The 12,226-nt window shown below is 37.9% G+C and overlaps 1 protein-coding gene across 7 annotated transcripts in view; it reads left to right on the top strand.

Moving 5' to 3' along the window:
• The window catches only part of DPY19L3 (dpy-19 like C-mannosyltransferase 3), a 75,455-nt gene that overhangs the window by 25,286 nt on the left and 37,943 nt on the right, over window positions 1-12,226 (top strand). For 6 of the 7 annotated variants that reach the window (XM_031458555.2, XM_031458554.2, XM_031458557.2 and 3 more), the window contains 3 exons: window positions 5,357-5,447; window positions 11,363-11,484; window positions 12,076-12,221. In XM_031458555.2, coding sequence (XP_031314415.1) covers window positions 5,357-5,447; window positions 11,363-11,484; window positions 12,076-12,221 — 359 coding nt within the window. The remainder of the gene's footprint in view (window positions 1-5,356; window positions 5,448-11,362; window positions 11,485-12,075; window positions 12,222-12,226) is intronic. The other variant, XM_064489208.1, reaches the window with a different exon arrangement.

Here is a 12,226-nt window from a genome sequence, read left to right on the forward strand (position 1 = left end):
CTGCAATCCCGCAAATTCCTTCTGCTTAAAATATTCAATATGCCAAGAAGCCGTATTTTAGGGGTAGCATATTCTGAATCCTGTCAATTGAGAAAGGAGAAGCAAACTTCCACGTGCCTCCGCGCCGTCCCTGCCTGGATCTGTGTTTGTATACGCCGACTTTCTCTCTCTTGCTCTCTGTCCTATCCTCCTGGCAAAAGTCTATCCTCCTTTATCTTGCAGTTACTGTCCAATTTTTTTGCTCATCTTAACCAAAATTCCCCCCAAAGCTTGTGGACCTATCACCCTCTTCCTCTCTTCCCGTCCTCTCTCTCTTGAACCCACTCTAGTCAGGCTTCACCCACAGCGCTGCTTGTAAAGAGTTCTGCTTATGTCACAGATGACCTTCAAGTTACTAAGTCTAGTGGTAGTTTCTCAATCCTTTTTTTTTTAACTCCTTTATTGTGGTATGGTTCCTGTACAATGAACTACACATATTTCAACTGTACAATTTGATGAATTTTGATAGATGTCTACACCAATGAAACCACTACCACAATCAAGACAGCTAACATTTCCATCACTCCCCGAGGTGCAGTTTTCGATTTCCCCATTTAGCCCTTCCGTCAGGCCTCCTTTTACTTGACCTGTTGGCGTTTTTTTCTTGGCTCCAGTGCACACATTCTCCGGGATTCACTTCTGCCTCTCCAGCTGATCCTTTGGCTCCTTTACAGGCTACCCCTGAGTGACCTCTTGTTGGCAGACAACCCCGGGATGCAGCTCTGTGTTTTTCTGTCTACCCTCACTTCTAAGAACAGTCTGTTAATAGCTGTAAATACCATCTCTTTGCTGGTGGCTCCCACATATCTGTCCCTGCTCAGACCTCTCCCCTGAACTCCAGACTTGCATGTCCAGCTGCCTGCTTGGCCACCTGCGTTTGGATGTCCTGTGGGCATTTCAGACTTAACAGTTTCAGACTCAGACACCTGACCTTCTCTACCCTCAGATGTTTCTCCTTGAATCCCCATCTCTGTAAATTGCAGCTTCACCCTTCAGTGGCTCAAGATTTCTGTCCCCAAAGAATTCTAGTTCTCTCAAACCCCACATGAAATCCTCCAGGAAATCCTATCAATTTTCTTTTCACAATATCTAGAGTCTGATTACCTCCCACCACCTCCACCTCTGCCTCCACCTGGATGACTTCAGCAGCCCCCCTCCTGGTTCCCCAGCTTTGCCCTTGCCCGCGCTGAGTCTTTTTTGAACGTAGCAGCCGGTGCAGTTTTAAATGTGTGGCAGTGTATGTCTCTGCTCAGACCCTTCACATTCAAACTCAGCATGTCTAAAACCAAACTCCTGGCCTCCCCACCTCCCTTCACACATACTTTCTAGCTCAGAGTACAAGCCCCGAGTCCTTGCACCACCAAGACCCAGTGGTCCAGTCCCTAACCCACATTACCTCTCAGACTCCACTTCTGCCCCTGACCTTTCCTTGTTCCCTCCACTCAAACCACACTGCCTTCCTCACTGTTCTCCAGGCTGTACGTGGGCTGTTTGTCTGACTGACAGGCTCTCCTTTCATACATCCACATAGCTCACTGTCACCTCTTCCAGTCTCTGGTCAGTGTCACTTCCTCAGTGAGGCCCTCCCTGCCCACCTCCAAGATCACACCACCACCCCTTACCTCCCTATCCTTCTTTGCTTTCTTTATTTTTCTTATTTATTTGTTCTCTTCTTCTGCTCTAGATTATAAATTCCATGAATGTAGAGATTTGTGGGGTTTTTTGTTCCCGGCTGAATCTCCCAGCAAAAGAATGCATGTCATTTGTTGGTGGTCAGTAGGCATTTGTTGAATAAATAAATGGATCGATGGATGAATGAATGAATGAAGATAGATTAGAGGAAAAAGAGACCAATTAGAAGCTCAGAATCCAGTTGGGAGGCTAGTGTAATAGTTCAGGCAAAAGGCTATTCCTTCCTTTTAATTGATACTTGTCTTTCTTTGAATAGTCATTTTCCTTTTTAAAAAATGCATTGTTCTTTTTCATTGAAACTTAAACTCCTTGGGATCAAAGACTGAATTCTTAAACCTTTTTGTTTCCCCAGCAGATAGATGTTTAATGATAAGGAAAAATAATTCTCATTTGGCTAAAAGTACTCAAGTCACTCAATTTTTTAAAAACCTTTTTTCCTTATGCTAACATTTTCTGCTGTTACTCTCTTATTCATTTGATTATGACAGAATTTGCACATCTTCCTATTGAATACTCCTGCAAAGCAAGGGGTCTTTAGAATGAATAGGGTTAATCGGTAAAGTGGTAACTGTGGTAGTCCCATGACTAATGACTGCTTCAGTGTGAACCCGATGGAAGTACTGTCACTTCAACAGTAGTCTAACCTAGTCACAAACACTGCTTGGCAACTGTCTCATGTCACGGCTTTAATCAACTCTAGGGTAAGAATCATTTCATTCTAACAGATGGACATGAATTTAACCAGACAATAAACCATGTATGTGCCGTAAATATGTTTGCTGAGGGCGTGATTCCCTGTACAGAACTTTAGGAACAGCTGTCTTATCATGAGCTACTGTTTCTTGGTGAGATGATTTGTTAACCTAATTCTGAAACATTACATTTATCTTTAATGTAATCTTTCAGTGGCTTCCCTACTACCAGCAGCCTAGTTATTTTAGGGGCAGTTTTTATAAACAACAATTATTTACATGAGATTTAAAAAAAAAACTAATGATATGGTTCCTTTGCAAATTTGGTGTCATTTGTCTAAAAGGGCTTGTTGCCTTTTGTGTGTTGCCAGGGGATGCAAATCATTAATTGTGAGCTGTCATTTTTTTTTTCTTGATGCTTTTTTTCTTTTTAGTACTTCTGTCAAATTACTATATAAACTACTACTTAAATGGTTTTAGCTGAACAGTTTCTTAAAAATACAGTTCTTTTGTCTTTCCACTTTTTCCTGTCATCATCTTCAGAGGCAATTTTTTTCATTCTTTCAACATTGCTTTCCCTGTGGAACCAATGCAAATTAAAATATGAAGTATTTGTTCATTTTGCATTCTTTGGAGGATAACTTCTATTGGTGTACGTTTTCGTTGGCACAATCCAAGAGACAAAGTATAAATTGCTGTAAAACCAGAAAAGTGTTTGAATGAGTAAAGCAGATGTTCTCTTAGCATGAAGCAGATGTAAAACTTGCAAGTGTCTGTCTAATAAAGGATAGCATTTGGTTCTGTGCAGCTGGTGCCAAGACTACCGATTAATCATGTTGAAATGCATTTTGACTAATCAGGATCCCCTCTGTTCTTTACACATTCTGGGTATATTAAAGAGAGAGAGAAAGATGGGGCATAAAAGTGGCTTCCTACTTTTAGTACATTGAGCAGTGTTTTCTCTTTCTCCATCTTTATGAAGTCAGTCTCCTTTTATTCTTAGAACTGTATCAGATATGAAGCCCCCTATATGTGATAACTGATTTAGTTCTCTAGTTTGGTTTGGATTGTGGGTTTGATGTTAGATTAGCCCATTGAAGACAGCCATACTTTGAACACTTTAAGCCAACTGGAGGAAAAAAAAAAGAATGTAATTAAACATAGTGTGCTCTCCCCCCCACCCCCGTATTTACATGGACAAAAGCTAATATTTGCTTAATTAACATCAATTCATAGGTTCTGTGGTTACTTGACCAAGGAGGAGGTTGAACATTCTAGAACTGAGTGATACCAATTTAGTTTTACGTTATCAAAAGCAATAGAGCAGTTTTCCCCAAAGATTAAAGTTGAATGGATTAACATGGCGCTAAGAAGAGTTGTCCTTATTGCTGTGAAAGATACAACACAAATCGGTAGCAAATGTAAAAGCTAAAAGAGCTACGTCACTTTCTGTTTTCCTTTTTAAAAAGCGAATGTGCTAATGAAATTAAATTTCAGAGCCTGATGGGCCTTTTTTTCATGTTTGATGTCCCCAGGATAAATGTGTTTTCTCTGAAGGAAGCTTATTATATAAGAAGGTTTGCTACCCTTCCCTCTTCCTGCTTTTTGAAAAAAGAGTCAACAATGATAAAACGTAACAGTTTGTTTCAAGGTCAATAAGTTGATGTTTATACTCTTTGATAATTGATTATTTCTTCAATGCTCTATTCATGGATTGATTTATAATACTTTTTTTAAAGGGAAGAAGAAATATTTCTTTAAATATTTGAAGGGTAGAAGGAAATACATTAAATAATGTCCAGGCCTGAAGATAAATAGCATGAGTGGTTCCTTTAATGAAATGTTTATTACTGTTTGAAGAATAATTGGAGGTAGGGGAAAAACATGTGCTAAAAGACGTTTTTCCACTAGAAAGTAAGATGTTCAGTGTTTATCATCTTCCCCCAGTAAAGTTGGGTTTATAGAATATGGATCTGCTGTAATAGGAAAAAAATGAAGATGGAAATACATTTTAGACAATGTGTTACAGATTCTAGAGCATTTTTTTGAACACCAATGTAAAAGAATCTATAATGACATAGGTTATAATTTTTTGTTCATTTTTACTGTTATATAAATACATGAAATGTAGGATCTAAGAGTATTAATAGGATTGTTCTTGAAAGTCTTCCCTATGTTCATTATCAGGTGCCTCCATATTTTGTATTACTGATTTAAATTTTAAATTTCATAAAAGCAGCTTACAGCCAAAAATGACTAATAGCTTTACTTTAAACTTTCAGTTTTTCTAAAATTAAATATTTATGTGAAAGTAGTTTAATATTTCTTGTATCCATTTTCCTACATGAACATCTTTCCACCAGGGTTACACTTGTCAAAACAAAATTCAAATGTAGAAGGTCTGCCCCGTTTTGCTAAGAATACCTTATATTCTTAGAGTAAAAAGAAAGTTATTAATCTTACATAATGTTATTAGCTTTTAGGCAGGTGTCTAATGCAATTATAGTTCCTTTTATTTGATGTTTTTTATACTGCCCGTATTTTGTTTCTCACTAATATTACATAAGAATGGTGGTGTATTTTTTTTTTAAGTTTTAATTTGTATGAAATAAGAGAAAAATGTTAACTCTGAAACATCAACTTAAATGGAACTAGTTGCCTCCATTTTTTTGAATGATTTGTTACGGCAGATTTTAAACATCCACAAAAGTGGAGAGAGTAGAATAATAATCTCCTTTAATATACACTTAACTTCAAGAATTATCAGCCCTCTATTGTTTTTATTTGCCAAGAGTTCTTAACTCTGTATTTTCAGAGGTATTTTTTCTTCTTCTTCCTTTGAAGTTGTAGTTCTTTATCCTGTTTCTACAGTGACAATGGATATTTAAACCAAACTAGGTCATGTAAACCCAGTAGACCTAACTTTATTTCAGGAAGTGGAGCGAGAAATCTCCTTCAGAACAGAATGTGGACTGTATTACTCCTACTACAAACAGATGCTGCAGGCGCCCACCCTCATGCAAGGTAACCGCAACTCGTAGTTTCACTGGGGTCCACTGCATTGTTTTCAGTATTTCAGCCAAAACATACTTTTGCATTAATGCATTTTAAAAGCTGTATGGAACTTGTGTAGTTTTTCTTAGAACTTGTGTAGTTTTTCCTTGATAACGTAACATTTCAATCCATGAAAATGTTTTGCTCTGGCAGAAGTTATACAGTATTTTTATATAACTCCTCTCCTTGCTTCCCATCTCTACTACTCCATCCCATATTATCAGTTCACGGTTTCTTGGTTTTACTGTTGATTTTTTTTTTTTCATGATCGTTTTGGAAGAGGTGAAAGGATTATTGTCTAAAAACTGGAGGCATGTTGGTGATACAGATGAAAATCACAGTTCTGCTTTTTGTGCCAGGGCCCATTCATTCCTTTATTTTGCAGTGACCATTTTCCCACGTTTTCACTGTTTCTGAGTGGTTTAGGGCTCATGCTTCTTTACCTCTATTCCATCTAATGGAACCCCCGAAAGGATCTCTTTTATGTCATATTATGTTTGGTGTGCTTAACATGGGTGCACATCACAGAGAATTGCTTTTTCCTGGGCTTTGTTTGGATTCAGGTATATTTTTGGCAAGAATTCTGCATGGGTGATGTTCTGTACTTCTAATTTTATTACAGTAGGAGACATGAAATTTTGGTCCCCTTTCTTTTTGTGTCATGAAAGTTAATCAGTTGGTCCCCATGTAGATAGTTGCATTCACACATAATAAGATTAATGGCCCACTAGCGTTTTACTTAATGGTTTTAGCAGCCAATGATGATTATTGCCTCTGTCAGTTATTTCAATAAAGTTATAAAAATGACTCTTATCATTCCTCCTGCATTCATTACCTGGAACTCTGTTAGAAGACTCTTTTCTCATCAACTGTTTGACTACTCTGAAGTACAGTTTATTGAAAAAGGCAGGCTAAGTGTTGATTTTCTTTTTCCCCGTACAGTTGATCCTCGTTATTCATGGATTCCATACTTGCAAATTCACCTACTCACTGAAACTTCCTTGTAACCCTAGAATCAATATTTATGGCGCTTTCACAGTCATTTACGAGCATGTGCAGGGTGGTGAAAAATGTTAGCTGCCTGACATGCCTGTTCCCAGCTGAGGTCGAGCAAGGTGATGCACTGCTTTCTTGTTTCAGCTCTCAGACTATAGAATCCTTTTCACAGTCTATTTAGTGCCATGTTTTTTGCATTTTTGGGCTTTGTGTTGGTGATTTTGCTGTTTAAAGTGGCCTCCAAACATAGTGCTGAAGTGCTGCCCAGTTTTCTGAAGTGCGAGAAGGCATGCAGAGAAAATAACGTGTGTTAGCTAAGCTTTGTTCAGGCATGCGTTCGAGTTCTGTTGGCCATGAGTCAAATGTTAAAGAATCAACAGTATATACTAAAGAAGGTGTCTTTAAACAAAGATTCATACAAATCAAGGTCATGTGTTGATGAGTCGATGAAAATGCATGACCAGAGGCACGTAGGAACCCAACCGTGTATTTCCTGCTAGTTCAGTATTGCTAGTACAGTTAAGGATTGATTGCAATTTGATAGAACATAGCTATGGTGAGTAATGAGAATCAGCTGTCCTTACCACTTCTCCAAATTCTGAGTTGCTTCTCTAGCATTCTCTAAAGCAGTGATTCCTGTTACAGGGCAGTTGTGTCCTTGGGGGACGTCTGGAATATGCAGAGACAGTTTTGATTGTCACAGCTTGGGGGCCAGGGAGGGGACGACCATGCTACTAGAATTTAGTGAGTAAAGGGCAGAGATGCTGCTAAATGTCCTGCAATGCTCAGGATAGTCCCCCCAACAAAAAAACTACTGGGACCAAAATATCAATAGTGTTGAAGTTGAGAAACTGCTCTAAAGGTGAATAATGAGTATTTTCTTTCTCAGTATCACTGTGAACTCAGTAATTGATCTGTTTCAATGTATTTAGGTCATTTGTTAAGATTATTCTTTTAGAAAATTTCAAACAATATAAAAAGGTAGAATCCTCTAATGGATTTGCACTTCTGTATCATTCAACTGCAGTGGCTACCAACTCATGACCAATCTTGTTTCCTCTCTGTCTCCTCTGTCTGGATTATTTTGGAGTAACTCCCAAGACATCATACTGCTTCATCTGTAAATATAATAGTATATTTCTCTAAAGTATGGCAACTCTCTTTGATAAACATAACCACATTGTCATGATCACAGGTAAGAAATTACTTAATATCAAGTATCTACTTGGTCTTCTCACTTTCCTGATTGTCTTACAGATTTTTAATGTTTTTGAGATCCAAATAAAGCTCTTAAATTGCAGTCATTTGCTATGCCTCTGTTTTTTTTTTTAATCTATAGGTTTCTTTCCATCTTTTTTTCTTGTAATTCTTTGTTGAAAACACTGATTGCTTTGTCTGAGAGTCTTCCACTTTCTGGATTTTGCTGGAGCCCCAGTGGTGCCATCCCCTGTTTCTCTGTTGCCTGAATCCCCTCTTAATTGACAGCTAGGTCTAGAGGCTTGCTCAGATTTAGGTTCTGCTTTTTGGCAAGAATACTTCTTAGATAGTGTTTTACACTTCCACATCAGGGGGTACATAATGTTCAGCTCTCTCTCTTGTGGGGTTAAGACTGGTCTGTCCATTGTTAAGTTCTCGATTAGCCTTTCACCTAATGGTTTAGCACCACTGATGATCATTACTTAAATCTGTTAATTGTATAAGGACTCTAACAGGGTGATATTCTAATTCTGTAATTCCTTCCGTCATTATCAGATGGAATTCCTCTCTAAAGAAAAACATCTTCTCGTCAACTATTTAACAACCCAGAATTTCAGTTCCTAAAGGAAAGGTGGGATAAATACTAATCCTTTCCTTCTATTTTAGAATGAGTTACCTCTCTAGAATCCCCTAAAGGTTTGCTTTTTAAATATCACCATGGACGCATGGATTTCTACCATATTTGATGTGTTTAAATCTTTTGCATTATTCCTTTTGCATCAAATTGTTCAATCTCTGGCCAGTGGAATGCCCTTCAGATCAGTTGCTGTCTTTTTGACGTGACTCCAGTAGTCTGAAAACTCCCGGTTTTCTTGTCATAAGATGTTTCAGGCCCCTTTTGTATATTTCCTACCCCTAACCTAGAATCTGCTGTTTCTCCAAGGAGCTTGGAGTTCTCTTTACTGGCTATTTAGAGACCACAATCTGGGTACTAGAGGTGCTAGTTGCTACTAGGTTGGTCCTTGTTTCCAAACCTTTTTAGTGAGCAGTGCTAGGAAATGTGATTTTTTTTTCCTAAGAAAAATATGAATATAGCTATTTTTAGTTCAAAATTAGGATAACAGGGTTGTTACTTTTTTAACTTTATATTTGTATCTCTTTTTTTCTTTAAGTTAAAATTTTTGGCTTCTTATGACATTAACATTATCACTTACTTGTTTTATTCTACTGTATATAATACTTTCAATGTAGCAATAATATTGCTACTAACAGTAGGCTTACCTGAAAACAGCTTAGGCTGTGTTTGTAATTCTTTTTGTCCTTGGGTTATATCCTCCTAGGGATTTACAGTCACAATTCTCTCCTCCCACGAACACTAGAAAGAGTTCTTTTTGTGTGACTGAGCTACCAACTCGGTAGGTTTATTTGTTTTATGTTGCTTTCTGGTTTTCAGGGATTGCTTTGTAAAAAATTATATCTTTTTTATACTTATAAAAAAAGTTTACATGGTTCCAAAGTCAAAAATGTAAAACAGGCAGCGTTTAGGGAAGTCTACCTTTCTCCCTGTCAGCTCCACCCTGTTTCTTTCCTCACTCTTTAGGTAACTATTTTTATTAGTTTTTGGTTTATTCTTCTATAGTTAATATTTTCAATATAAGCAAATACTTTATATATTCATATTTTCTCCTTTATTACAGAAAAACCCCTGCTTACTGTATACACTGTTCTGTTTTGCTTTTTTCACTTAACGAAGATCTTGATCACTCTACAGTAGAATACAACAATATTCCTTATTTTTATTACTAGTATTATTATATTATTATTATTATTATTACTACTATTTGCAATTGCATAGTACTCCTTTGTGTGGGTAGCTATACTTTATTCAGGTAGCCTTCTTGTCTTCATCTCCTTGGGCTGCCATACCATAAACCAGGTGGCTTAAAAAACAGAAGTTGACTTTCTGACAGTTCTGGAGGCTGGATTTCTGAGATCAGAGCACCAGCAGGGTTGGGTTCTGGTGAGGACTCTCTTCTTGGCTTGTCAGTGGCCACCTCTCTTTGCTTCCTCACATGGAAGACAGAGCCAGAGAGCAAGCTCTCCAGTGTCTCTTCTGATAAGGGCACTAATTCCTTCATGAGAGCCCCCACTTATGATCTTTGTCTCTCCCTAATTACCTCCCAAAAGCCTTATCTTCAAATACCATCACATTGGGGGCTTAGGGCTTAAACATAAGAATTTAGTGAGGGACACGTAACACACTCAGTCCATAGGACTGCTGTATTAGCCTTACAGGACCACCATAACAAAGTAACACAGACCGGGTGGCTTAAACAGTACGTATTTATTTTCTCTCAGTTCTGGAGGCCAGAAGTCTACGATCAAGGTAATGTCAGGGCTGGTTTCTGGTAAAGGCTCTCTTTCTGGCTTGTAGATGGCCACCTTCTTGCTGTGTTCTTACATGGCCTTCCCGCCGTATGTGTGTATAGAGAGAGTGAGAGAGTTCTCTCTTTTATGTTCCTCTTCTATAGGGACACCAGCCCCATCAGATTAAGGCCCTCCCCTATGACCTCACTTAACCTTTACTACCTCCTTGTAGACCCCATCCAAATACAGGCACACTGGGGTTAGGGCTTCAGCATAGGAATTTGAGGGGGACACAGTTCAGTCCAAAACACCTCCCGCTGATGGACTTTTGGATAGTTTCTGATCTTTTGCTTTTACACATGGCACTGCATGAATGACCTTGTACATATGTTATTTTGTCTTTTTGCCAGTCTGTCTTTGGAGTTGATTCCTAGACATAGGCTTCCTGGATCAAAGGATAAATGTACATGTAATTTTGCCAAGTGTTACCAAATTTTCCTCCATAGAGATTATACCATTTTGTGTTCCCAACTACAGCGTATGAGCCTACATTCTTCCAGCCTCACTAACAGAATATGTTGTCAAATTTTTTAATTTTTTCCAAGCTGATAGGTGAGAAATGGTATCTCAGTGTAGTTTTAATTTGCAATTCTAATAAGAGTAGGGTCTTTTCATATGTGTGAGGACTGTGTGCATGTTTTCTTCTGTGAACTATCTGTTCATATATTCTTTTAATTAGTCAGCTTGGGTACAGTAGCAGATGACCTCAACATAGCAGTGGAATTCTGTAACAGCAGGTTTGTTTCTCACTCTCATTATCCAGCCCCTGTACGGAATGTGCTACTATCACAACAGAGGGAAAGAGCAAGATTGCTGGTGGAAACATGCATTGTCTCTTAAAGATTCTGCTCAGATGTGAAGTGTGTCACATCCACCCACATGCCATTGGTCAGAGCAAGTCAAATGGCCAAACCCATCCCAGGGGAATTGGGGAGGCTTCGTATACTGTCCAAAGGAGCTACTACTACAGGTCTCTTGGCAGGAGGGCAGAGCAGGGCATATAGAATCCTGCTTCCCAAACTTCTGCAGAAGAACCATATGGTTCTTTTATATCATAGAAGTTATAATTTACCTGTATTTGTGTAAACATTTTAATAATATCTATCTAATATACAGTAAGCTCTTTGTGGGTAGTACTGTTTTTTGTTCATTGTTAAATCCCCAATGCACAGCACATCTCCGGCATGTACTAAAGAATCTATGAATAGTTTTGAATGAATAATTATAATTATTTTTTTCCCTGAATTTTCAAATATCAATCTTAGGTTTTCGTGGCTTAATATATGATAACAAAACTGAATCTATGAGGACAATTAACCTGCTTCAACGAATGAATATTTACCAAGAGGTTTTTCTCAGTATTTTATATAGAGTTCTACCCATACAGGTACGTTGTGTTCTGTGACATTGAATTTAATATCAGATGAAAGTCAGAGTCTCATTTTAAGTCAAGAGTTTCACATACATTATTCTGATCTTCAGCTAGCTTGGTATAAAAACAACAGTATCCTAATTTTCTCCATACTTACTGTGAATTCTGCTTTTTATTTATATTTTATAAGTTTTTTTATATAGATAGATGCTTCCAGGCTTAACAAGTATACAGTCTAGAAGCTGACAAATATTTTCATTTGGCAATTTGTAATCACTCCTATGTTTGAAATTAAAAAAAAAAAACTGGAAAATTAGCAAATTACAATGACCATTTCTCACATGAATAAGGTAATACTGGACAAGCTAGGTGTAAAACTAGTCTGAAGAATGAAGCCAGAGGCCTCGAGGACTTCCTTCCCTCTCCTGCTCTTGGTATTGAGAAGAAAGGCCATTAGTTCACTTTCACGTGGAAAGGGGTGATGAAGGCTTATTTCTTGGAATTAATACCAAGCTTCTGAATATTAAATTTTCACTTTCATATTGTTAAATGGCAATGAGAGGGGGTAGGGCTTCTCTAACACATGTTTTTTGTTCCCTTTTATAGAAATATTTAGAGCCAGTTTATTTTTATATTTACACCTTATTTGGACTCCAGGCAATCTACGTCGCAGCTCTTTACGTAACCAGCTGGCTCCTCAGTGGTACATGGCTGTCAGGGCTACTGGCAGCTTTCTGGTATGTCACAAATAGGTGAG

Source organism: Camelus dromedarius, chromosome 9, assembly GCF_036321535.1.
Source record: "Camelus dromedarius isolate mCamDro1 chromosome 9, mCamDro1.pat, whole genome shotgun sequence".
Lineage (NCBI taxonomy): Eukaryota > Metazoa > Chordata > Mammalia > Artiodactyla > Camelidae > Camelus > Camelus dromedarius.